General features: G+C 41.2%; 2 protein-coding genes across 2 annotated transcripts in view; one reads left to right on the top strand and one right to left on the bottom strand.

Moving 5' to 3' along the window:
- Nucleotides 1-790: 790 nt before the first annotated feature.
- Nucleotides 791-5,228, top strand: rpe (ribulose-5-phosphate-3-epimerase). The gene is made up of 6 exons (XM_038720650.1): nt 791-960; nt 1,322-1,401; nt 1,534-1,673; nt 3,883-4,017; nt 4,350-4,436; nt 4,543-5,228. Exons 1-6 carry the CDS (start codon nt 839-841, stop codon nt 4,663-4,665), a joined length of 687 nt encoding a protein of 228 aa, XP_038576578.1. The 5' UTR covers nt 791-838; the 3' UTR covers nt 4,666-5,228.
- Nucleotides 5,229-13,249: 8,021 nt separating this feature from the next.
- The window catches only part of igsf3 (immunoglobulin superfamily, member 3), a 67,480-nt gene continuing 55,765 nt past the window's right edge, over nt 13,250-24,964 (bottom strand). The window contains exons 7-9 of the mRNA XM_038720647.1: nt 20,356-20,766; nt 17,935-18,381; nt 13,250-17,385 (exon numbers count right to left, since the gene is read on the bottom strand). Coding sequence (XP_038576575.1) covers nt 17,135-17,385; nt 17,935-18,381; nt 20,356-20,766 — 1,109 coding nt within the window. The 3' untranslated portion in view covers nt 13,250-17,134. The remainder of the gene's footprint in view (nt 17,386-17,934; nt 18,382-20,355; nt 20,767-24,964) is intronic.

The raw sequence follows: 24,964 nt of genomic DNA, 5'->3' as shown, positions 1-24,964 counted from the left end.
GATAGGATGATATTATGCACAGACTCCTTAGCAGTTATTAAAAGCATTCAGTCAATGACATCTGGCAGAGAAGACCTACTGATAGAAATGTTTCACAGCTTACTAAGATTACATCGGGGAGGGATAGATGTTCAGTTTTGCAGGGTGCCAGCTCATGAGGGAGTAAATGGAAATGAGATTGCAGACAAACTAGCAAAAGAGGCATTACAAAAGGAAATAACAGTTCAAATACCTCTAGGAAAAGGAGAAGGAAAAACAGCCATTAAGAAGAAAGGTACTGAAATATGGCAGAAATGGTGGAACAGGAAAGGAAGTAGTTACTTTAAAATACAAAAGTCTTTCAGTAATAAAAATTATAGCGAAAGGAGCAGGCGGGAGGAAATTATAATGACAAGACTAAGAGTAGATCACACAGGACTGAATGGCACCTTGTTTTTATTGGGGAAAAGGAAGAGTGAAAAGTGTGAAAACTGTGGGGTTAAAGAAAATGTTGAACATATCATTTTGCACTGCATATTGTTTGAGTTGGAAAGACAGATATTTCAAGATAGGGTTCAGGAAGCAGGGAGGGAATGGAATCTGATGGGTACTGGGAACAGAAGGAGAAGAAAAGGGTATAAGAATCACCAGGAAGGAATTATTTAAATTTCTTAAAGACACTGGGTTGGTGAACAGAATATGAGAGCACCTTATTGAGGTTGATAGCTGAGTGATATGATGTTACACACTCCAGTACAGTAGGTGGCGATATGCACTTAAAAGTTGTTTGCAATCCGCCATTAACTAAGAAGAAGCAGAAGCAGAAGCAGAAGCAGCCAGGCTGCAGGCAAACAGCAGCATGTCTTACAGTGCGAAGATCGGTCCGTCCATCCTGAGCAGCGACCTGTCCTGTCTGGGCAGCGAGTGTGTGCGGATGATGGAGTGCGGAGCAGACTACCTGCACCTTGACGTTATGGACGGGTCAGTTTATCAGCAGTTAGTTAGATAACCTAGCATGCTAACGACTAGCATGCCGATTGGAAGTGCAGTGCGTGAGAGCTAAAGTTGGCTAACATCAACAAGCTAAGCTAGCTCGCCAGAAGTTAAGCTGGGGAAGCCAATAAGTGTGTAACTGGATTCAACTGGCTTAAGTGTGTTAGTGAAGAGTCTTTTAAACGCTCAGACTGTCAAACATTATACTAAGCCTTCTTCCATCTCCCCGCTAGACATATTTTATCTTCCTCTAACGTTACACTTATGCAAGGCCTTAGTTTGCAACTGTTTGTGCAAGATGAGACTATTTCGTCACAGCTGGAAGTTACATTTCTGTTTCTCTTCAAAGGCATTTTGTCCCCAACATCACATTTGGACATCCCATGGTAGAGTGCCTGAGGAAGTCAATAGGCCAAGACCCTTTCTTTGGTGAGAGAAACCCCTTCGCCACACACATGCTAGACTTTAACTTTGTGTAACCCAGTTATCCTCCTTAAATTGAATCATGAATACCTCTGCTGTGTGGTGGAGTGCAGCATTGTGACAGTGTTAATGTTGCAGACATGCACATGATGGTGTCTCGGCCAGAGCAGTGGGTGAAGCCCATGGCTGCAGCAGGAGCCAGCCAGTACACATTCCACATAGAGGCCACCACCAACCCTGGAAACCTCATCAAGGAGATAAAAGAGAGTGGCATGAAGGTGAGAAAATTATGGAAGCCCTAAGCGGCCATGTATTTAAATATTTTTTATACTGTGTACTTTGTACCTGTGATAACGGGATAATTTTCTCGTGATCTCGAGATAACAAACCATAGCTGGATACAGGGTCGGCCGGTGCATTTCTTTAGGATCATTTCAGAGCAATTTTCAGTGTGACTGGTTAACATAGTTGGTAGAGTGCAGGACCCGCAATCCAAGGATTGTGGGGTTGACTCCCACTTTCAACAACTTTTTCATCTTCTTTTGTGTGTGTTTTATGATCCTCTTCATCAAAGTTGTTCTGAAGAGATTCAGGGGACTCTAATCAATCCGTGTATGCTTCGTTCTTTGATTATTTTGTTTCAAAACCAAATTGGAGAAAGCAAACAAACTAGGGTTGGGCACGTTAACGCGTTATTATTGCATAATGAATTAACGCCGAAAATTATTTGATCGCACGTCAACGCAGTTTTTTAAAAATTATTATTATTTTGAAAGTCCGTTGCTCACTGGCTCTGAATACACATACAGTCAAACCATGGGTCACAGGAGGGGCGGGATGTTGAAGAAAAGAAAACTGGACTCTGATGGAAACTTGTTTTAACAAGCTAGATAAAAGGTAATGCCCTGGCAGTGGCAAATAGCTTTGGTTTAATATTGGATTGGATTACATTAATGTTTAGGGTATAGGTAATATTTTATTGCTACTGGTAAAGGGAATACTGCTTGTAAAAAGCACATTACAGCAGTACATTTAAATTACAAGTGCGCAATACACTACTTTAGTACACAATACACATTATTCAATTTTGCGCTTAACAATGCAATTAATCACAAGAAAATCATGCGATTAATCTCGATTAAAAATTTAAATTATTGCCCAGCAATAAAAAAAAAACAAATTGTTTTCTTAATTAATTACATTTAATCAAGCAGCCCTCAAGTGTGCCTGATTTAATGTAATGAAGATGAGCTTGAACATCAACATCAGTGGGTTTTTAGTTAGAAAAACAGGACAATAGCTGCAGTACCAGAGACTGCAGCTATGTAATAGCTCACTGGCATCTGGAACAGGAATGCTTTCCGGAGATTCCTACAGTTTGTAAGATTTCTCAAATTAATTCAGTGATAGCCTAGTTGTCAGTACATCCAATGGTACACAGCAAACATGAACTGTTAGCCTATTCATGCACGGATTAAAATGTTCGGTAATTTTTGTGCAGCCTCTCTTGGCTACACTGTTTCAATCCGACCTTTATTTTCTTTGCGAGATGGAAGAATTTAGTAAGTTGCGTGGTGCTGCGAAGAGCCTCCCGTTGTAGCAACACATGGATTTTATGTACGCTACCTGTCCAGCAGAAAACAGCCAACTTCAGCTCTGCTTTGAAAACATCTGTCCCACATCAAAACCTTCCATCTGGGAAAATCCACACTGATTGTCAGTGATTTTTCTGCCATTAGCTGTCTGCATCTGTTGGACTCCTGGCTTCATGGTATAAAGATCCACAGGCTGTCGGCTCTCGTGCTGAATAACACTGTGCTCGTTCATTTGTCCAAATGTCACTTCTCTTCTTACTTCTAATAAACCAGAGGACTACTTAGAGACTGTTTATTATAATTATTATTATTATTATTTCCTCTTCTTCTATGGATGCATTTAATGTAGTGACGGCGTCTACAGTTGACGGAATTATACAAGCAGAAGAAGAATGCAGTGGTGGCGAAACGCGCTCGGTAGCACTGTTTGTCCGTGGTCGGCTATTGTAGAAACATGATGACAAAATACTGCGACGTCCATAGGAGGGGGTGCCCACAGTTATGTAGATAAAAATGGCTCATTCTAAGGTAATAAAAACATAATGGTTCATTATACAAGGTCTTTACACACCACTGACAACATAGTTATAGATATTATATTGCATTTCTGTCAATGAATCATGAGAAATATTACACACTGAACCTTTAAGAAACCACATATTGGGTAGGCTTGTCTGGAAAGACTTTTTTGAAAAATTTCTGGTATCCATTTCTAATTTCTAGTATCTTCAACAAAGTCCAGTTGCCTTTGACTAACTATGACCTGGATGACTGAGAACCTTCACAGACTTTTTGAAAAATGCATATCGGAAACAGTAATCAGTAACAAACACAAGTGCTGAGGGTATTGTATTTAGTATTTCTTCATACTAACACTGTGTGAGGTTTGTAGGTGGGTTTGGCCATAAAGCCTGGCACTACTGTTGAAGAGCTAGCACCCTGGGCTAACCAGATTGACATGGCTCTGGTCATGACTGTTGAACCTGGCTTTGGTGGACAGAAGTTCATGGATGACATGATGCCCAAGGTAAGGTCAAAGGAAAACAATTGTCAGTCTATACTATTGCAAAGTGGTGATGTTAAATATACATAGCGAGCCATTGCGGAACACATGTAGCACACTGATGAGATGTTGTGCTGCATTTATGAAAGCAGCATGAGAGCAGAGACAAAGCCCTGTTAGTAGCTCCTATTCACCAAAACACAGTAGTTTTTCTGACCTGCATTCAGATCTGGTCAAGAGGACATTTTTGATTGAACCCAGATCAGTCTTTCTTATTCTCGCTGATATGTGAATATTGTGATGTAGAAATGATGCTTTTGGTGCTCTTTGTTTCATTTTTGTGCATGTGACCCCAGGTGAGCTGGTTGAGGAGTCAGTTCCCTTCATTAGACATTGAGGTAGATGGAGGGGTCGGCCCTGACACCATTCACAAGTGTGCAGAGGTAAAGAATACATCCGCACATATCGGCCTATTAAAACAACCAACTACAATTCAAATCGTTTTTGTGAGTTTCTCTTACAGTGTGTATGTGCTCATGTTTGCCCCAGGCGGGAGCCAACATGATTGTTTCAGGCAGCGCTGTGATAGGCAGTGACGACCCCCGATCTGTCATCGCTCTCCTGCGCACGGCGGTGGTCGAAGCAATCCAGAAACGTTCGCTGGACCGCTGAGATGTGCTCTTTGTGACACGCTACCGGCCCACTGCAGCAACACACCACAGCAGCCAGTGGAACAGACTCAATATGGATAATTCTGGGGTTGAGGTTGGGTGTCACGGTCGGAGCAGGGGTGGGCTCTCTGACGGCCTAATCCAAAACACTTTGATGTGAGTGAAGCTGCACCGTGCCTCTACAAAACTTTTTGAACCTGTCCTATAACGATCTCCTCTCTGAACAGTTAACTCAAAGTGAGTCTCATCGCAGGATGGGGACAACCATTTCAAGACTGGAGCTGAGGTTACGCAGATTTCACATCTGTAAACATTCCTAAATATTGTTTTGACTCTCACTGTATGTTTCAAGTATGAATTAATTATGGAAATAAAATGGCCCAAGGAGCACTGTACTTAGTATATGTTCAGTTTAGCATGTCATTTTTTGACTCTCATGTACACATGTTTGTTTTGTTGACATGGACCAGCCACAGACTTCTTGCTGTACTACTGAGCAGACACACTGTACTCTTCTAAATTCCATGAGATTTGGTTTTGCAGATTAAAATGTCTGAAGTGAAATGTGTGTTCTTTGCATTTTCACCTTGACTGTGGTTTATACCACCAAATTGGGAAGAAAAAAATGCAGACCTGTGAAAATGGTTGCAGAACTTCAATAAGGCAAAATACATGCACAGCAAATTACTAGATACAACTAGATCAATAATCTTTAGGTTGGCAAATGGAGTGTCACATTTTGATATAATAATCCATTGTGAGGATGTGTGTGTTTGAAAATAAGGCACAAAGCATTTCATAAAAAACAAAATATTTACTTAATCATCAAATTGTATGTTTTACTGAACTACATATATTTTGGCAGCTGTATAGTGACTACTACACTGAACAAAATTATAAACACTTTAGTTTTTGCCCCCATTCATCATGAGCTGTACTCAAATATGTAAGTCTTTCTCTATGTACACAAAAGGCCTATTTCTCTCAAATATTGTTCACAAATCTGTCAATATCTGTTACTGAGCACTTCTCCTTTGCTGAGACAATCCATTCACCTCACATGTTGCACTGCATAATAATCTTTATTTGTAGAGCACTTTTCAAAAACAAGTTAAAATGTGCTTCAACAAGTGCAAAGACAACAATACAATACCCAAAAGGCCTTTTATTGTGGCCAGCCTAAGTCACAATACCCATGCTGTCTGATCAGCATCTTGATATGCCACACCTGTGAGGTGGATGGATTATCTCAGCAAAGGAGAAGTGCTCACTAACACAGAATTTGACAGATTTGTGAACAATATTTGAGAGAAATAGGCATTTGAGTTCAGCTCATGATGAATGGGGGCAAAAACAAGTGTTTCATTTTGTCATCAATTTTGTTCAGTGTAGTTACTTTGCAGAACACCAGCTTTTATATAGACAACATATGTTGGTATATTTATGTTTTGTTAAGATTTTAGATGTTAGATTTTTTCTTGTAACTTAGTTTATTTAGATTGTGATATTGCTAATTTCACTCAAGCTTAAAGTGTCTTCCACCACTGCTGAAACATACAGTACATGAACCAAGCTGTGTTGCTGACTAGTACTGTTCTTTCCTTCTTCACACACTAGATGGCGAGTTTCCCCCAAAACGTGGGTGTGGGAAATCAGGATGAAATTGTAAGCATTTCTTATTAATTTGTAAGCATGAACAAATATCTTACACAGCTCTATTAGATTAGAAACACCGTGCTGTAATCTATTATGCATTCAACATCCATGGTGTGAACAGCACCACTAACAGTGCAGCAGAGAATTGGCAACAGAACAAGTGCTAGAGTATTTTCTCTGCTGAGAAAACGGTTTTGGCAAAATGATTTGAAACTAAAGTGTACTCACATTGCTGTTCTCAGAAACTCTAGCCACCCTGTCAATTTATATCAAAGCTGTGTTGTTAGTCAAGTGAATCGTGCTGTGGTGGTGCCACTGATCATTTAGTTGGAATAGGGAGAAATGCTGTTGAAATGTTGATGTGAGAGCGGAGGGAATCAAAATCTAATTTTGTATTAGTTGAGCTAGACTGGAATGTAGAAACCTTTTCCTGATGACACCCACAAAGAAGACATGTCTACAGTGTCTCTCATCTCTGTCTGCTGAAAAAAAATCCTGTCAGTGAGAATCACCCATGACATACTTAAAACTGTAAGCAGCTCGCTCTTAATAATGCAGCACATGTCTTGGAGGCGATTCACAGACCCATTGAAATATTGATGTGTAAAATCTGTATTTTTTATTTCAAAGTTACATGTAATGGCGCATAATGTCATCATTTTTGCTCATCTGACCCATTGTGCATGTGTACATGGAGGTTCATATAGAGTGTGTGTGCATGGGACAAGAGAGTTTGTGTATACTACATGTGTTTGTGCATCATGAGGGAATCTCCTGTGACCAATTTCTGTTCTAATAGACGATGACAGGCATTTTATATGCCAGTGTCACCGCTGCCTTACAAAGACATGGACACAATTCAGTGTGAGGGAGTAGGCGGCACCTACTTTTGCTCCACACTCCTTAAGCCATGTCACAGTGTCATTATTGGTTAATTGACAGTTTCTCTATCCAGATTATCTTGCACTGTTTACACACCATTTGTTGGTTTTATTATGAAAATATAAATGCAGAGAGCAAAAAACATGAGCAACTGCGATGGTGACAATGTGTTAGTATATAGAGGATCCTCATGCAGTTAGACACACACACATATCTCATGTGCTGGGCCCCCTAACTTATACACAAGCCACTCGTGAGAGACTTCCCACTCTTGTGCCATGACAACCACATCCACAGGTACTGTCAGTTGCAGCTAAAAGGATGAGGGATTGCAAGGACAGAATAGAGTGGTCTTTATCAGTGATTGGCTTTTTTCTCTCCTAAACACATGTGTGAATCGCATGTGTGTCTTTCACGGCACGTCACTGGATATGTACGTTTAAAAAACATACAACACACACAGGGAAAGGCAGATAGAGATAGAGAGCAGATACTGAAATTCCAGAAAAGATTTTACACCAAAAATGAGTCAGACAGCCATCATGTAGAGCTTTTGATCTTCAGAGCACTGCCGTGAGGGAATGTCTCAGTCCCTGGCAAAGGTGTGTGCATACTTCAATGGAGTACCGCAGGGTATACAACCAAACAGTGAAGGCGGTCAGATCACCAAACAGCAGGTGCCTCCAAAGGCCGTCTTGATGGACCGCAGGGGCTACTACTCACCCACAGCAACACACACCACTACAGGGAGTAGCTGTGCTGGGTTTGAGTAGGTGTAAAATCCACATCAGGAGATATCAGGGTCTCAAGCATTCTGGTATAAGTAGGGGAGACCGGGTATGGTTGTAACATGGGGAGAGTTGTAATAACACCAATTCCACCAATTCCAGATAAGATAGGAGTCATGAGATCATTTCGGTATTTTCCTACTTCCTTCCCCATCACACATGGAGGTTGTCAACGCAGGAAACAGTTACAATCAGAATATATAGAGAAAAAAATGATTTTGAGGTAAGAAAGTAATTTTTTGACCAAGACTATATTTTCTTTAGTATCTATACTATTGCAGATAAAACTGTTTGACTTATATCTGATTAAAATGTAGTTTCTTATGCAACATGTGATGTATTTACCCCTGATAATTTCAAACTACTATGCTAATACAGCTACTTAAACATTGGCTTACATGGGTGGGGTGGGTTGTAACACTTCTTAAAAAAGTGATACAACCATCCTCTATACATACAACTAGGGACTTTCTTGATTTTCATTTTTTATAGAGTGCCCTATACAGTCTCAGGGCCCATCAAGCCTGCACTCAACAAGCCTTGTTAGATCTAAGGATGTACAAAGATTTTCTTTAATTAGATACATTGTAGTAGTCTTTATTAAGTATACTGTTAACTAAGTTTGTCCTGGTAGACAAATCTACTTACACACACACACGCGTGTCATATGGTGTGGCATCTATTTTTGCTTCTTTTGTCTTATTGTTACAACCTACCCCGGTAGAGGGGTAGGTTGTAACAAAGGCACACCATGTATTTGACGTCAACTCATGAGGTCTGTGATAGATTTGAGGACTGAGATTGGTGCCATTTGTAGTAAACAAATGTGGGTACTTTGTACTAAAGTTTGAGAAGTCTAGCTAAAAGATTCAGCGAGTTATAGTTGCTGAAGCAAAAAGTGTTACAACCATACCCGGTCTCCCCTATCTTTAACCATAGTCATGATCATGAGATATGAATTACAGAATGTGGAATCCTTGTATATTATATGCTGTCAAATATTCAACGGGCTCATCTAACATCTAAAGATACTGTTTGAAGTGGCTGTTCATCCCAGGGGAACAAGGTTTTTAAAGTTCTTGCACTTTCGGCTGCCATTTATTTTGTTCCTTTTATTCCCTGCTGTATTCTCTTTGCCTCCATGACTCACCCTTCCCCCTTTCTGTGATCATTATACAGTAGAATTATATCTTTCTGCATCTCTCCTCATCTCCAGCACTAAAGGCACATTAGTGAACTTGCTTTTCCTACTCCTTCCCATTCATAATTACTTGGCATCCCACACGAGAACAAGATGCACACTGCTGATTAGCTCACTGTTGTTACCACCTCTACTTATGCATAAGTCACATCACAATGCCCACTCTGATTGAGTGGGCATTGTTTTCATAACAATTAAAAAACAACTTTCTTGGAATATTACAAAAAATTTCTTTAAAATCTTTATTTTGCTCTACAGCAAGATGGGCTACTATACAGTAAATACTGTACCTATGATGGATAACTGAGCTCTGATTCACAGTAGGGGGTACGGAGCTAATTACCCATGGTGCCTCTCAGCTCCCATTTACTATACTGTCATGTAAAACGCCTAAAGGCATGTTAGCCTGACTGTGATGGGTATGAGCTCATCAGTTTTTGCTATGGTAATTATTCATTTGCTTGTATGGATCTCTTTCTGTAAAGCCACAATTCTGCTTAGCAGGTCTGGGATGGATTCAGGGAAATGAAAGTCAGTGCTTCTTCTTTTTAGATGTACAGTATATCAAAGACAGCTTCCCTCATGCTAACAATGTGGCTCTAGCGATGGAAATGTCGCTCAATCTACCACTTCGGTCCAGACTTAAATATCTTCTCTACTGGACTGCAATAAATATGGCTCCCAGAACATGAATGTTATTCTTGATTTTCCCCTAGTGCCACCATGACATTGGCATTTCTGGTTTTGAGAAAACTGTCTCAACAACTATTGGATGTGAATTTGGTATGGACATTCATGTCCCCCTCATAGTGCATGTGATCCCTTAACTTTTCATCTAGTGCAACTATCAGGTCAAATTTTTAATTTGTCCAAAACTTTGGCTTATAACCAAATATTTGCAAGCCTAATCCCATATCAGTCAACCTCAGCTGTACTCTGTTGCGTGTTAATTAGCAAATGTTAGCATGCCTAACACACTAAACTGTTTTGGTGAACTTACTAAACATAATTGCATGTTAGCATACTGGTTTAGTTTATAGTATGCTGTACCTAAGTAGAGCCTCAGAGAACCATGGCTGTTGACTCTAAGTCAGTGAACTCTTTTAAGTCCCTTCTTAAAACATACTTTTATAGGAGCCTTTCCTGATCTATTTTACTTATTTTATATATTTATCTTAAACGTGTATTTTAGTCTTTTCAATGTTTTTTTTGCTTTTATCATGTATTGTTTTTGTATTATTGTCTTTTGTGTATTATTGTCTTTACACTTCTTAAAGCACTTTGTAACTTGTTTTTGAAAAGTGCTCTACAAATAAAGATTATTATTATTATTATTATTATTGAAAAATCCCTCAGAGGAAGTATCTTCCCTTCGTCTGCTCCTGTTCACTGAAGCAACCTTTTAAACTACCTCTGGTAAACCCATCCCTGGAAAGGGTGATGTCCTACATGCATTGACCAAGCTTGAAGGAAAGGTTAAGACAAAATGGCCCTGTCAGACCTTTCCTAATAAGTTATACATTTTAGCAAGGTCGCCATGCCTATCAGGTATTTGAATTGTCAATAAAACAAATAAAACAATGAATGCCTGGAACAGTTAATTAGCTCTACATCTGAATCTCCAGGCTTTCACAGGGCCTCAGAGAATAGAAAGACTAATACAGAGGTCCCAGGGGAATGTTGCCTTAGTAGCAACCTTAGCATCAATTTACTCCATCTTAGAAAGTGGCAGTGGAAGTACACACTGTGTAGTGTTTTAGTGTATCAATTATGGATGAGATGAGAATAACAGTGTGCGTGTCAGTTTTTGTGTTTGCAACTGTGTGCATGTTTTTAATCCATAATGAATGATGTGGGACCATCAGTGTTTTTGTTGTTTGGCTGTCAGCAGGTGTTTTGTGTGTTTTGTGCTGCACGTGAATCATGTGATTAGCCTGGAGTTTCCATGATAATCATCAGCAGACCCATTTTTCCAATGAACAGCCTTAACTAACAGTCCCTTAATAGAACTATTGATTTTCTTTTCCCCTGCAGAAGTTACACAGATCACACTGCCCTAGAGATTATGAATGCTGCTCATACACCAGTAGCAAACTGTAGTGCCATTTTCAGCAGTACAGGTGGTGACTCCGTTCTTCTTCTACTTTTGTTACTCACTTACATTCCCCCTTTACTTAAACCACATAGAGACAAACCAATGCACTACTCAAGATGGGAATGTTACAGTTGGTGTATTAACAAGATTTCTCGCTGTTATTATTGACTCACAGTTAGTTATCACAGTGAGTCACACCACATAATGCAAAGGTGAATGCAACAAGCTGTGCACAGGCCTCAAAACACCAGTCACACTCTACAAGCTGTTAATTTTGCCTCCCTTATGTCTTCACCTCCAAGAACAGAACAACATATCTGTCCTGCATACACAGTGGATGCTGAGCATTGTGTGTTGGTAAGTCAACATGTTTTTGTACACAAACAATATTCCCTACCGATACGCACACTTGTATGCTGGTAGTGTGTACCAATCTTCGTTGATTTTTCTCTCTGTCCTTGTTACGATGTATCAAAGCTTACCACAGCGAAAGCAGGAGAAGACATGTCCTGTCCTTGCATTCTCCTCAGCGCTTCCTCTCACAACAGTAATAAATCAGAATCTATTTGCCTGAATGCTGCCCTGCTGTTCTGGATCGTTAAGTACTGTCTGCCCATGTGTGCCCTCTGGTGTCTGCATCCTCAGCGAGGACTTCGAATTTGTGAGTGTTGCTTACTTTTATGCAAAACAGGTCTTTCCTCATAGTGTGTGCGCTTGAGAAAATGGGAGACGGAGAACAAAAATAAGGGAGAAAGTGGGACAGGAAGATGGTGCTCAAACGGGGAGGATTCAGTGTTTTTGCATGCTGTGAAGTTGTGACAGAGCTTGCTGAGAATAACATCAGCAATATCAGTGTGCCTGCTATCAGTGCTAGCAGCATCAATAGACCTTTGAGTGTGGGTGCTCTTTCAGTCAAGATTGTTTTGTCAAGAGTCGAGACCAAAAGCTCTTGCAGAAAAACCTACATGCATCACAGAACCCAGAAAATGATCCAGTAACTCCAAAAGCAGACACCAAACTATGATTTTTCTTCTTTTCTTTGTGTCACCATGATTTATGGAATGGGTGGCAGCGTTTGTTCTTTGCTTCACTGGGTATGCGTGCATCAATATGAGTTTACAAATGGCATGAACTGGTGGAAGACTTCAGTTTACGGTTTGGAAGTTTTGTGTGTGTGTGTGTGTGTGTGGGGGGGGGGGTCTATCTGCATTGGATGAGTTATGAATGGTGAGAGGGACATTTACTGAGGCTTTCAAAAAAGGCCCTTTATGAGTCATTTATCCTCCACATACGCAATTCAGCATGCAGAGTAAATATATTGAGGGGCTCAAGGTCAAAATCCCATGCCGACTCAACAAGACTGCTGTCTGCAGGACATTAAAGATATGTGTAAGAAATTAGACTACTCTCCACCTGTAGAATTCATACTCCAACAAAATAGGGGCCAGCATACTGTATCACATATCCGTTCATAACTGCTGCTAATTGCCGTTAGCTGGTTGGCTGTCCAGCTAACATAGCGGCCCTATTAGCCTCCCGGGGATCATGGACGTACCAGGACAAAGACACGGCGGGTTCAGGTGGGGACAGGAGAGGCCGTTTGATCACCTCTTGAGGTACAAAGTGGTATTACAACACAGGGCAGGCTGGGTCTAGCAATGTAGCATGCTAACTTCAGTGGATAACACAATATATAAACATCTTTGGCATAATGTCAGAACCGTTTCTTATTCAACTTCTGTTGATAAGGTTAGATCTTCATTAATGTTTTAAACTAAAATTCTGGCTATATCTTACACATTGTACCTTTAACCTTGTGTTTACAGTTAAAACAAAATGATTGGGAAGGGTGCTCGTAGTACTTTAGTATATCAAGGTTGTTGTGAGAAAACTGTATCAACATGTTGTTTTAATAACCTCCAAATACTGCAAAATGCATATGGTTGAAAGAAAAACAGGAAGATGCACTTAATCTATTTTATTGCATTAAACGGACAAGTGCCTTTTTAATGGTCATGATGGCAACTATTTGATAGAACAAAAGAAAAAAGAAACAAACCATGGTCATATAAAAATACATCACTGAAAGTAAAGCATCACTGGCTGAACTGAAAACATCACCACAAACTATTTTACACCTAAATCTGGAGCCAGCACACAGCCAATACATGCAGCCCTCTAAACCCAGCTACAACACTGTCAGAACATCTGGAGGAATCTTGGGAAGATGCTATGGATGGTATTAATAGTATTACTACAAAAGACACCATTCAGATTTCAACTGTACAGCCCCAATGATGTGGCAGTGCTGTTACATCACACACCACGACCATGCCCTGCACTTCCTGGCTCAAGTCTAGAAAGATGAAATGAATTTTGCATGAATTAAGTCAATCTCAGATTATGTGATTTACATACTGAAGCAGAAGCAGCTGTTCAGTGGCACCATTTACACAACTCTAGGAATGTTCAAGATTTATAAAAAGTAATCATTCAACCAATAAATTCATCTAGATTTTTTCCGTATGAAAAACTGAAAGCAGCTCCCTACCAGCATTTACTGCCAAAGCAAATGCAAGTCAATAAGATATGCAGCCATTACTGTCACAAATCACATAAAACCTTTCAAACAGCTCCATCAATTATTCCTGGTGATACTGGGGTCTGAAATGCACAGAATGACTTTCCTGCAGTTTTGATATATATATATATATATATATATATACACACCTTTGACTTTGCAACAGCAAGTCACATCAACTAGCAACAGGAGGCTAAAGACTGTTTATAATGGAAAAAGAGAGGTAGTCCACACACTGAATATTGCAATTTAATGAGGGAACATTTCGACCACGAAGGTCTTTGTTAGGCAAGTATGAAGAAAAATAGGTCATATATACAGAGAAAATGACAACTCCCACTACAATGAGCACATCACAAAAACTAAGGCTATTTACAAAATACTTTATCTCATGCACAATCACAATATTGTAAATATTTCTATCATTGTACATTTGTCAAAATTTTTTTATTATACAGTAAATACTGTATATGTACCCTGCATAAACCTTTAGCCAATTTTAGCATAGTTGTCATGTGACTATATGTGTATAGTGGTTAATTTTTTGGCTTATGGGAATTTTTATGTATGGTGTGTTCTTGTTGTAGGTGGAGTTGTCATTTTCTGTTTTTCTCTCATATCGATGGGGCCTCATTAACTACGCTGGAGCTTGCAATATTCAGTGTGTCTGCCTATCTTTTTGAAATGTGTCCTGCATTTGTCCAGCCAGTCCTTGTACCCAACGAAGATTGGATGTGCACATTATCCCAGTTCTCTCCTAAAGATTATTTATCCACATCAATATCACTTTTGTGAAAACACAGGCAACTAATCGATCTCTGAAGACGCTGATCAATTTAGTTGAAGCTGAATTTGCTGCACATGCATCACATTTCTAACTCTGACTAAAAGGCAACAGCCTTACTGCACCTGGAATAGTGTGGGCTACTTGAAATGTACTGGTTACCTTCAAAAAAACAGTAAAGGAAGTTGAAATCTCAGAACTCTGTGACTTGTGTCAGGATTAGCTTGGTAACTTTTGGCTTTTGTTGACATAAATCTGTTTAATGAAGTGTGGAATAAAAGCAAAGCATTAAAAAGACAAATCTGAGCAATTATATCAAACACAATCTCCACAACACCCATTCTTGATAGATTACTTCAGAGGGTCACAGGGCACCTGGAATTGGCAGTCAAATATTGTAAATGACAAGGGACTGGGCTTTGTGTTGACTCTTGGCTCAGGAAGTCAAGGGGTTTGGGCACTGCTCTGTCACACAAACACAAAGCTCAAGGAGTTGAAAGTTTACAAAACATCAAAATTCCTCCTGCAATATTGTCATGCAATATACACGTTGACACGATTGAGACAACAATGTCAAGTTCTTCAAGAGTTTTCATGTCCAGTCTGGCAGTGGAAGGGTTAGGCCCAGGTCTGGTAGAGGATTTCACACCTCTCCTGGTTGTTGCATTCCAGGGAAGGTGACACAGATTTTCAACCCTTCTCCCTCACATCATGGGAGCTGAAGAGTACGCCTTCAGCTAGAATCTATGATTAAGAAGACGTTTTAACAGTTCAGCTTCAGCTGTCTTTGATCAAACATCCTACCTAGGTGTTACATCACATTTCACTAAATAAATGCGACTCAAGCAAAAAGCATTAAGTGAATCCATTTTTGTGACCGGTCTGTTCAACTATTGTACATGTAAAGCCACAGTAATTTTCATTATAGATATAGATATACAGTGTTTTGACACTGACCAAACTTGACAATCTGGTATGAAATGCTACAGACTGCAATGCGCAGGACAAATCTAGCATTTCTACATCTACCACATTGCCAACACACAGGCTATTGACATAATCTGCTTGGTGCAGTTGCCTGGCAACACAAGCAGAATAGTTCTTAAAGAATTCCAAAGGAAAAAAAAAGAAAATCTTACAAAGCTATGCAAAGTTGTATAAAACAATAAATAGAAAATCTTTAAAATAACACAAAAGTCAAAAATTTGCTCCTTCGATCAATTTGTTTTCTTATGTGCAGATAACATGTTTAGAGTGTTTTACTACACACCCCAGTGTTGCTCTTAACAAATCAAAAGTCTTTTTTCAAACTAATACGCATCTTTTGAGCTTCTGATATCTTTTAAAGACAGGATGGAGTGTTCATACTGGGCAACTTAAAGAAATGTGCAAGAATTTAATTTCAGTCAATAACCCCCTACTGTGTAATTTAAGCAGGACAATTCAACTGATTTGTTAGTGTAAAAAATGGCCTTTTGCCCACAAAGCCCATAAACCCACAGCAGGAGGTAAGCAGACATATTTACAATCTGCCTCAAAACCAATCAGCTTCCCCCTCTTTAAAACTTCAAACTTTTGCTGCAGAGGACAGCTATAGAAATAAGGAGGTCTTGGCACTGAAAGAAAAAAAAAATCCTGTATGTCAAAGTACGTATATTCTCTGCAGGAGAGGGTTGTTCATTTATTCTCCATCATTTCCAATATTTCTCCCTCTCTTTCTTTTTCTTCTCTTTTTGGAGAGGAGAAGGGTAGAAGAGAAGAGTGGAGCAGTCTCTCACTAAGGCCAGAGTGTCTGGCAGTGTTTAAGTGGCGCACGAGGACCAGTTTCTGTCTGCCAAGGCAAATTCATTGTGGAGGCAGGTGGGCCAACACACATACACACATCCTCACTTAGGACACAGACTTGTGTGTCCTTGCCTTTGTCTCTATGCAGGCTGGCAACCAAATCATCAGCTACGGAGTCAGTGGGCGCTGAGAATCACTATAGCAACCGACATAGTGGGCCAGGCTGAGGCTGCTCTTGGATCAGTGCGGAGACTTTTTTGGCTTCCATTCAGTGCCGGAGTCGATTATAGAGTTTCTTCTCTTAAACGTTCTTCCCGGATCGGCCAATGATCTCATGTGCGCAATTTTTTTTATTCAGAGTCATAAAAATCTAAATGCAGCTATGAGGTTAAGTTTCACGGAAAACAAAAATGTGAGAGGCTCATGATACTCTCTTGCCCTTCATTTCACGCTCACACAGTTAAATCGTGCTAACCTGGCACACCCATTCTAGTCCACACACGCACCCACGCGCACCCAAACACACACAGTTGTTAACATAAAACACGCAGCCACCAGGGTAGGAACTTTTAAACTAATCAACTATTTCGACACAGCAGTGAACGACAGTAAAGTCTGAAGGTGGAGTCCACGTCTGCTCCCCTGGGATTGTGTTGGCTGGATCCGCGATGTGCGCGAGGTGGGGGTGGGGCCCTCTCTTAGTCGACAGAGCCAGGGTGGAGGCTGAGTGCAGGCGGGTCCAGACAGGTGGGAGAGTAACTGAGGTGAGGTTCTTTAATCCACAAGAGGGGGGCGCCGTTCTTGCCTTCTTGGCTCTTGCTGTTGTTGCGGCTCTTGTAGCGCACTAGCAGCACGGCGATGAGGAGGATGCCAAAGATGGGGAAGGGGTAAAAGAAGACAAAGTAGAAGAGGGAGTCGTTGGAGCACACCACCGACTGGAGGTTGGACACTGTTGACAGAGAATAGACAAATCTAAGCTTTTCACAGACAGACAGTTTTTCAAAAAGCCTTCCATGGTAAATTTGACTTTTCCCCCTTGGTTTTCATAACTCTTTCACAAACAGTTGTAAATTATATTAATCTAGATGTTGACACTGGTTTATTAATCTATTTGACATATTTAGATCCAAGCACTGCTTTTGACACCATTAATCACCACGCTAAACAGTGGGTGGCCATCTCTGGCTCTGCTTTAAACTGATCATATTCCTATCTTAAAAATGAATGCTGCAAGTGACCTTAGAGTACTCGAGAGTTCCTAAATTGGCCTGTAATATTCTCTAGTTAGATATACTGTAACACAGATGATGTATTACGATTGGACCATATGACATACTGTGAGAATAAACATCAGCAGCAGTTAAATACATCTCTCCGGTCTTAAATTGCCAGTATAATATTAGAAGACAACCACTGATACAAGTATGGTTTTTGTCACACTGTTCATTTTCACCTACATTCAGAGAAGCTTAAAGGATTTGGTTAATTAAGAACTTACCTTGTTGCAGAACATTGACGATAGTGAGCCCAGAGTTGTTGGTGGCCAGGCGGTACCATGCATTGCGGGGGTTGAGTAGCCACTCCTCTACATGGCAGTAGTATCGGCCTGCGTCTGTAGGCCGTGCTCCTTGAATGGTCAGGCTGTACTGGTCAGAGGTCATCCTCTCAAACTGCAGGCGGGAATTTGGCCCTGCCTCCTCTCTGGGGCTGCAGTTTCCATTTCCAAAAACGGCGTCATGGCCGATGGAGAACACACACTCCCGGTCTCCCTCTTCCTCACCTGGCAGTTCCTCACCGTCCTCGTCCTCGGAGCGCTCCACATACCAGGACACGGAGAAGCGGGAGTCTCGGGACGACTGGGAAGGAATGCTACAGCCCAACCGGATTGAGCCGGACTCTTCCACTGTCACGTTTGACTCCATTTCCTCCACCTGCAATCGAACCTCTGCAGAAGTCCAAGAAGATGAGAAAGAGAAAGAGATGCAGAAAAACAGAAAAAGTGGATATGTATTGAAATATACAGTATTTCTTAGAGTCACAATGTTTACTCAAATTTACATTAACTGCGGCTTTTCTAAAATCTATTTGAACTAGTGCTAAGATGATTTGTTTATTCATGGGTTAGTTGATCTGTGCAAAATTCATGTGCACCTTTGATAACTGATTAATCATTTGCGTCATTTTTCAAGCAAAAATGCAAAACATTTGCTGGGTCAAACTTCTCAAATGTGAGGATTTCCAGATTCCCTATGTTCCTTGTTAACTGATCTGATCTCTGTGTGTTGGACTGGTGACAAAACAAGTAATTCGATACATAATCTATAATCATAAAATAATCAGCAGATTATTAGATAGTCACAATGATCGCTAGTTGCAGCCTTGATCTGAACTTAAAATTAACACCACAAAACAGCGTATTCTGCCAGCAGGGACACCAAACTTCAAAATGTGCAAACTAAAAACCAAAAATAAATAAATCTCACAGTGCTGCCCAGAGCTATCACCAGTCTTTCAGCTATCCAGTATAGATCCTACCCCAAGCCTAGCGTGTCTGTCTGTATGGGTATGCTATAAACCTTCAGGGTTGGTACAATGACCCAGTTCCACAGAAGTTTTTAAAAAAATGGTAGTAAAGACCTGGCTTGCTTAGGCTCCTCTCACACAGTTTGGAAAGTTCTTGTTAAAGCAAAATGATAAGCAGAAAGCACAGCAGGAGAGTGGGGGTAAAAAAAGAAAAAAGAAAAAGAGGTGAGTGCTGGCACTCTCCTCATCTTGCCTCCCAACAGGCAGATTTCTGGACGACTTCCTAGGCGATTGCATTTTTTAGCCCCTTTATGAATATCCATAATCTATACAGTATACAGCATATTCTGTTCATCTTATGTAGATGTTTAGGCATCATCACCATCAAAAGTAAAACCTATATGGTTAAGAATAATATATTTTAGCTTCCCGATTGTTCAATGCCCAGTCCCCTGGTGAGCTTTCACAAACAACCACGAGTCAACTTTTTGAATCAAAGGTGAAACTAATCTAAAGCGTGAAAGGAAAGAAAGCCCAATATAAGATGCACATATTCACACATCTCTGAATTTGTATGTGTGCTATAGCTAAAGTAATTGTTTGAGCAGTGTCAACTTCACTGTCTACATAAAGTGTTTTCCCTCCCCTACTTGTTTATGACCAGACGTTTTGATCCTCACTTTCTAGTTGGACAGATGCCATATCAGGGATTTCACTCTGCATTATAAACAGGACACCTGGCAGCCTGAAAAAAAGTCACCTTCAGCTGGTGTGTGGAATAGATTCATACAAAATAAACGGGTATGTCATGTACGGATGGGGTTTTTATTATTTATTTTGGGCATAACACACTTTATTTGGGGGCATGGAGTTAGATTCTAAAGAAGGGGAAGCATGTTTGTGGTAAATGAATATGGGATAACGGGAAATTCAGTCAAGGACTCAAAAAGATATGAGATAGAGTGTACTTAAGATAACTGTCATGGACAAGGATGTCAAGGTTTGGGAGGCAGTAGGTACATCATGGCTTTGAGCGCTTTGGTTAGTTTTTGAATACTGGACAAGAGGAATAGGTACTTCGCCTGAGCCAGGCTGTGCCCTCTGGCATGGCAAATGACAGCTGGCATGACTTCAACCCTTTTTTTGCCACCTGAGCTGTGCCCACGGCAGGTGTAAGGTCATCAGAGCGAGACGGCCTTGAGGCCTTGAGCAGAGCATGTGAGAATGAGAGGCAAGGTGAGGGGGAAGCAGTTTGGTGGGGGGGATTGGGTTAGCAATGTTCAACGGTTTTAAAACAGGACAGAATGTGGGGTTAAAGTGGCAGCTGCTGTTTCCCTGCTGTGGTGATAAATAAGCAGTCTGTTAAAGACAACAGTAGTTCCGACCGCTTGCTTACCTGGCTGTCTGACCAGAACTTGTGTGAACCCAGAGGACTCCTGGGAAAGTCGATACCAGGCTCCATCTGGGTCACTCAGCCACTCTTCCACCAGGCAGTAGTATGTCCCAGAATCGCTGTTCTCTGCCCTGTTGAGCGTCAGCACATAGAGACGGGGTGACAGCCTCTCGGCCTGCACTCGGCGTCGCAGTCTCTCCTCGTCGGCGTAGGCGCCGTACTCAAAGGCCCCTGTGCGTTCAATTCTCAGCAAGAGCTCTTCCGCTTCTGACCCAGCTGCGCGCCTCACGTACCACAGCACAGCGTGCTGGGAGTCCTGGCTGGTCTGGGAGGTGATGGAGCAGTTGATCCTGACACGGCTGTCCTCCAGGTACACCTGAGACTGGTTGGTCTTGTGCACTCGCAGCTTGCTCTCTGTAAAGAATTGGGAGAGAGGGGGTTAAGGAGGGAAAGAGAAAGAGCCGACAATCATTCCTTTGGGTGCAGAAAAATGTGAGCACTGGTGGCAGGTACACAACGCAATTTCTGTTTTGTGACAGACGACCTGTAGTTGGGTTTATTTCGGGTGGCAGCAGGGCAGGAAAAGATAGTGGTGCGTAGGTGGGTAAAGCAGGTGACAAAGACAAAGAAAGAAATACGAGGGAAAGGGAAGGGAGGAGGAAATGTCAGGCAAATCAAAGCTGAGAGGATGGGAGGTCTGTTGGTATCAAGATAGAAATGTAAGATAAGATGCAGAACAGCAGAAGAAGCAAGGGTGAAGGAAAGGGGGGTGGATTGTAAAAGCAGGGATATGGATATAATTAGGCAAGATACAAGACAAAAGCAGGGCAGGGGGTCTGTCAGTCTGCCAAAAAGTGAAGAGAGAATGAAGAAGGCACACATTTATAAAGTTAAGCAAGGACGGGAAGAGAGCAGATAGGAGAGGGAGGAGATGATGAGGTGTGACTGAGATGTCAGGAAGGAGCCAAGGCTGCCCCGAGTGCTGTGACAGGATTGGTTACAGTGACATCGGTTGTGGGATAGGATTAGCTGCAGGTACATCAGGTGTGACCACAACCAGGGCTCCTCTGTCAAATGCTTGGGGGGAGGATTAGTTCATTTTTCATGCCATATGACCTGCTGTATTTTACCGTCAACATTATATGACAGGAATAAGACAACTTCAGGAGATCTTTAAAACAACTGAGAATATTGTAAAGAATTACCTCAAAAAGTCAATAATAATCTATCTAGACTCACACAAACACCAGACAGCTTGAATAAATGTGAAACAATTCCACATACATTTAAAGTGGCTTTTCTAGCCTCTTTGACTGGAACGACCCAGACCCAGCGAGGACCATCTCTTTCTTTCACCTAAACAATAACAATTTGATTAGTACCACTTTCTAGTGTTGGCGCACTGACAGCGAGCCAAGGTTTGTTTTTTTTTGTTGGCTGAGCCCAATTTGGGGAAACAAATTGTTCTTGATCTCAGCAGCAGACATGCAACTGCCACCCTTTCCCACCAAAATGAGAGTGAAACACCTATTTTTGGAACAGAGGGCCGATGTCTGCCAGAGTTGTCAAAATAACACAAATATCAGGTGATTTTGTGAATGCACTTGACAACCAATAAACACATCTATGTAAATTTGCACAAGAAACTTGTCAAATGGAGTTTTTTTTAAACTTACTTTGGAAATACACATGTATCACAAGCATATAGTATCCATACTCTTTTTCACTTATTCTTTAATCAGACTATTTAGCCAAAGTTCTTGTACTGCTTGTACCTTTAACATTTGACAATGTTAGCTTCCTCCTGTGTTATATTCCTCAACGTGAGGTATCAAAACTCAGGTATTGTATTGGCGCAAAACAATTCAAACGATATCCAGAAATATACATTTGTGGTAATCCGTTTTTTTCTTCTGATTGATTTGCTGATAAATCTGACCCAACATAACACTCTACAATTTATTTTCCTCTCCAACAACCCTCTGAATCTCCAATTTCATGTACCCTCCTCGCTCACACTAGGCTTTGCTATGACTGACTGACTGATTGACTGCCTAGGGTCACAGCCATCTGCCCAGAAAAAATTACCCTTACCCACAGACTGTTGTGCGTACGCAAATGATTGTTGTGATTCTGCATATTTGTACTATACATACAGTATGTCCACAATTGGTTGCATTCAAAAGATGTATGGCCACAAGGCATCACCAGACCACCCTGTTATGTGACGGCATTCCGAGCTAGCATCTCAAATTAGTCATCATCAATGCTTCGGTACCCACCAGAGACTTGGTAGGAAGCCTGACAATCTCCCCATCCGGAATTACTGCCGAGTCCTGCAGAATCCTGGCAATCAGTTTTTTTTTGCAGGAGAATTACCTCCGAACCTCCTGAAGTGGAACCATGCAGGATTGGATTGGCACAGGACAAAGCAATTCTCTGCTGTTCCCATTTGAAGTTTGAATCCGCAGCCAGGAGGAAAACTGGGAGCTGAAAGCCTGTTGCCGTACATCAGTGTTTACAGAAATGTCTTTTCAAAGAGAAAATAGGCTAATTATTCAAGCCCTATTAGGTAGCATCATGGGCTATTACAAGTTATTATAACTAAGCACTCATTCAAGCAGAGAGGCAAATAAAATGGAAGAGCAATGGGCAGGCAGGCGGAAGAGAAATACGTCTTTTTATGTCCCCAAAACAACCTTAAAGCCTCCAGTACCTACAGAATCCTCCTGCTGCAAAATGTCTCAGTAAGAACAGCGACTTCACAGACCAGCCTGTCACATTCTCTGACACGTGTCCATTCCCACTGAGAGTGAGGTTTCTTCCTTCAGCTACAGTACAGCCATCCTACTCCACTTACATCAATGCATCCGCTAACACAAACAGTAGAAAACATATGTGGCACTGATGAGGGCAGATTCACTGTGTTGTGGGAAGAAACCCGGCGTAAGAAGCCAGTTCAGTCATACATTGTTAACAAGGCTGCTCATCATGTATGTGCATTCCCCTCAACAGGAAGAGTAGTACTGTGATCATGTGCTTCAGCAAGGCTGTCAATATCTATTTTAAGTGCGATCACATGTTCTTTGCTACCATGTTTCTTTAATGAGCCTCAGTGGTGCATCCACAAGAAAGACAAATCCGTAATTGGAAACACTTGTTCTCACTGCTCTGCATTAATTCACGTGCCAGTCAAACCTGGTCTCAGTGAGAATGAAAGTGCATTCCCATTTTATATGCACCAGACTTTAACCCCTCACTTTTTTGGTCAGTTTAATTTCTCCACATGAAAAGGGGCTGTGTCCCTGTATTACATTATCATATATATACATTTTCACTTTAACCTTTAGCCTAAATGTTGACAGCCTCTCGTACATTTCAACCTGCCTCTGTGGTTTCCAGGGAAACCCTGTCTCCATTAACAACATGGCATGGCTAAGATATGAGAACCTCACTCATTTGATCTTCCAGTAAGAAAGAACAGCCTCAATTAACCAAGGACGGGGACTTTTGTTTACATCACCAGGCATGATTAAATAAAATTTAATTAAAAGTCTGATTCTCCGCAAAATCCGTGTGCAAAATATTATTTAAGGCAGAATGAAGGTGTAATGATAGGAGCTGTATCCATACAGTGCGTCTTGCCCGGGAACCATCTCAGCTCCACTTTAGGTACTTGTGTTTCAGCTGTTTGCTGGGCACGTGGCGTCATTACAGTACAAACAAACACACACAAATCCACTCAGTACAGTCACTAATTGCCTCATTGAACCCTTGTCTTACCCCCTTCCCATGTGTGCCAAATTTATCTCGTTTAATGGTTACAGGAACTGCGGAGTTGGGACAAAGCTGTCTTTATTCCTTTTATTTATCAGAGGATGCAAGTACACAAAGGGTACGGAACAGCAGCCCAGTTTTGATAAGGAAGGAAGATAAGTGCAACCCAAACCCTAAAATCTGCACAACACAACTGCTGTATATGAAGCACAGCAGATGAAAACAAGTTTGAGTCCGGGGGGAGGAGTAGTGCACATCTAAGGATACTACTGTGGCATGTCACCGCACACCAGCTCAGCTCACGCACACACATGCTTGTAACAAAATCTTAAGATCACTTCAAAGGAGCTAGGAAACTGCTTGGTCGAATGTTCAGAGGAGAAGAATAGAGCCTGCGATTGTAAATCAAAGAGTGTTATCGTTTATTCTTTGGCTAGAGAGGAAATTCAATTCATTTTCCATCTCTATTTTATGCTGCTGCTCCAGGTGAAGCCTTTTAATACGAGACTGACTCACAGTCTTTGTTTTGACCAATCATTCATCACCTCTTTCCTACCTTCTGCGTTGCCATGATCTATGTCTCTCATGATCACACTCTGTCTAATCACCTGAAACTAACACCAATATTCAGCAGCCTCACCTGTGGGTTCATGAATATTAATCAGGCCTAAATGAAGTGTGAACACCAGAGGTGCTGGTGGGGTCTCTGCCTAATATTTAGGCTCTTTTTAAATATATTCTAATATGCACCTAATGACCACTGAGGTGACAACCTATCCACTGGGCCACAGATGTAATGCTTCCACTTCGTTGACGGAGGCCAGAGTGGCCAAGA

This window comes from Micropterus salmoides, unplaced genomic scaffold (genome assembly GCF_014851395.1).
Source record: "Micropterus salmoides isolate LMB-PRFRI ecotype aquatic unplaced genomic scaffold, ASM1485139v1 Ms_hic_scaffold_15, whole genome shotgun sequence".
NCBI classification, from domain to species: domain Eukaryota; kingdom Metazoa; phylum Chordata; class Actinopteri; order Centrarchiformes; family Centrarchidae; genus Micropterus; species Micropterus salmoides.
Note: the sequence above shows the minus strand (reverse complement) of the source record. Positions and strands in the feature narration are given on the sequence as shown.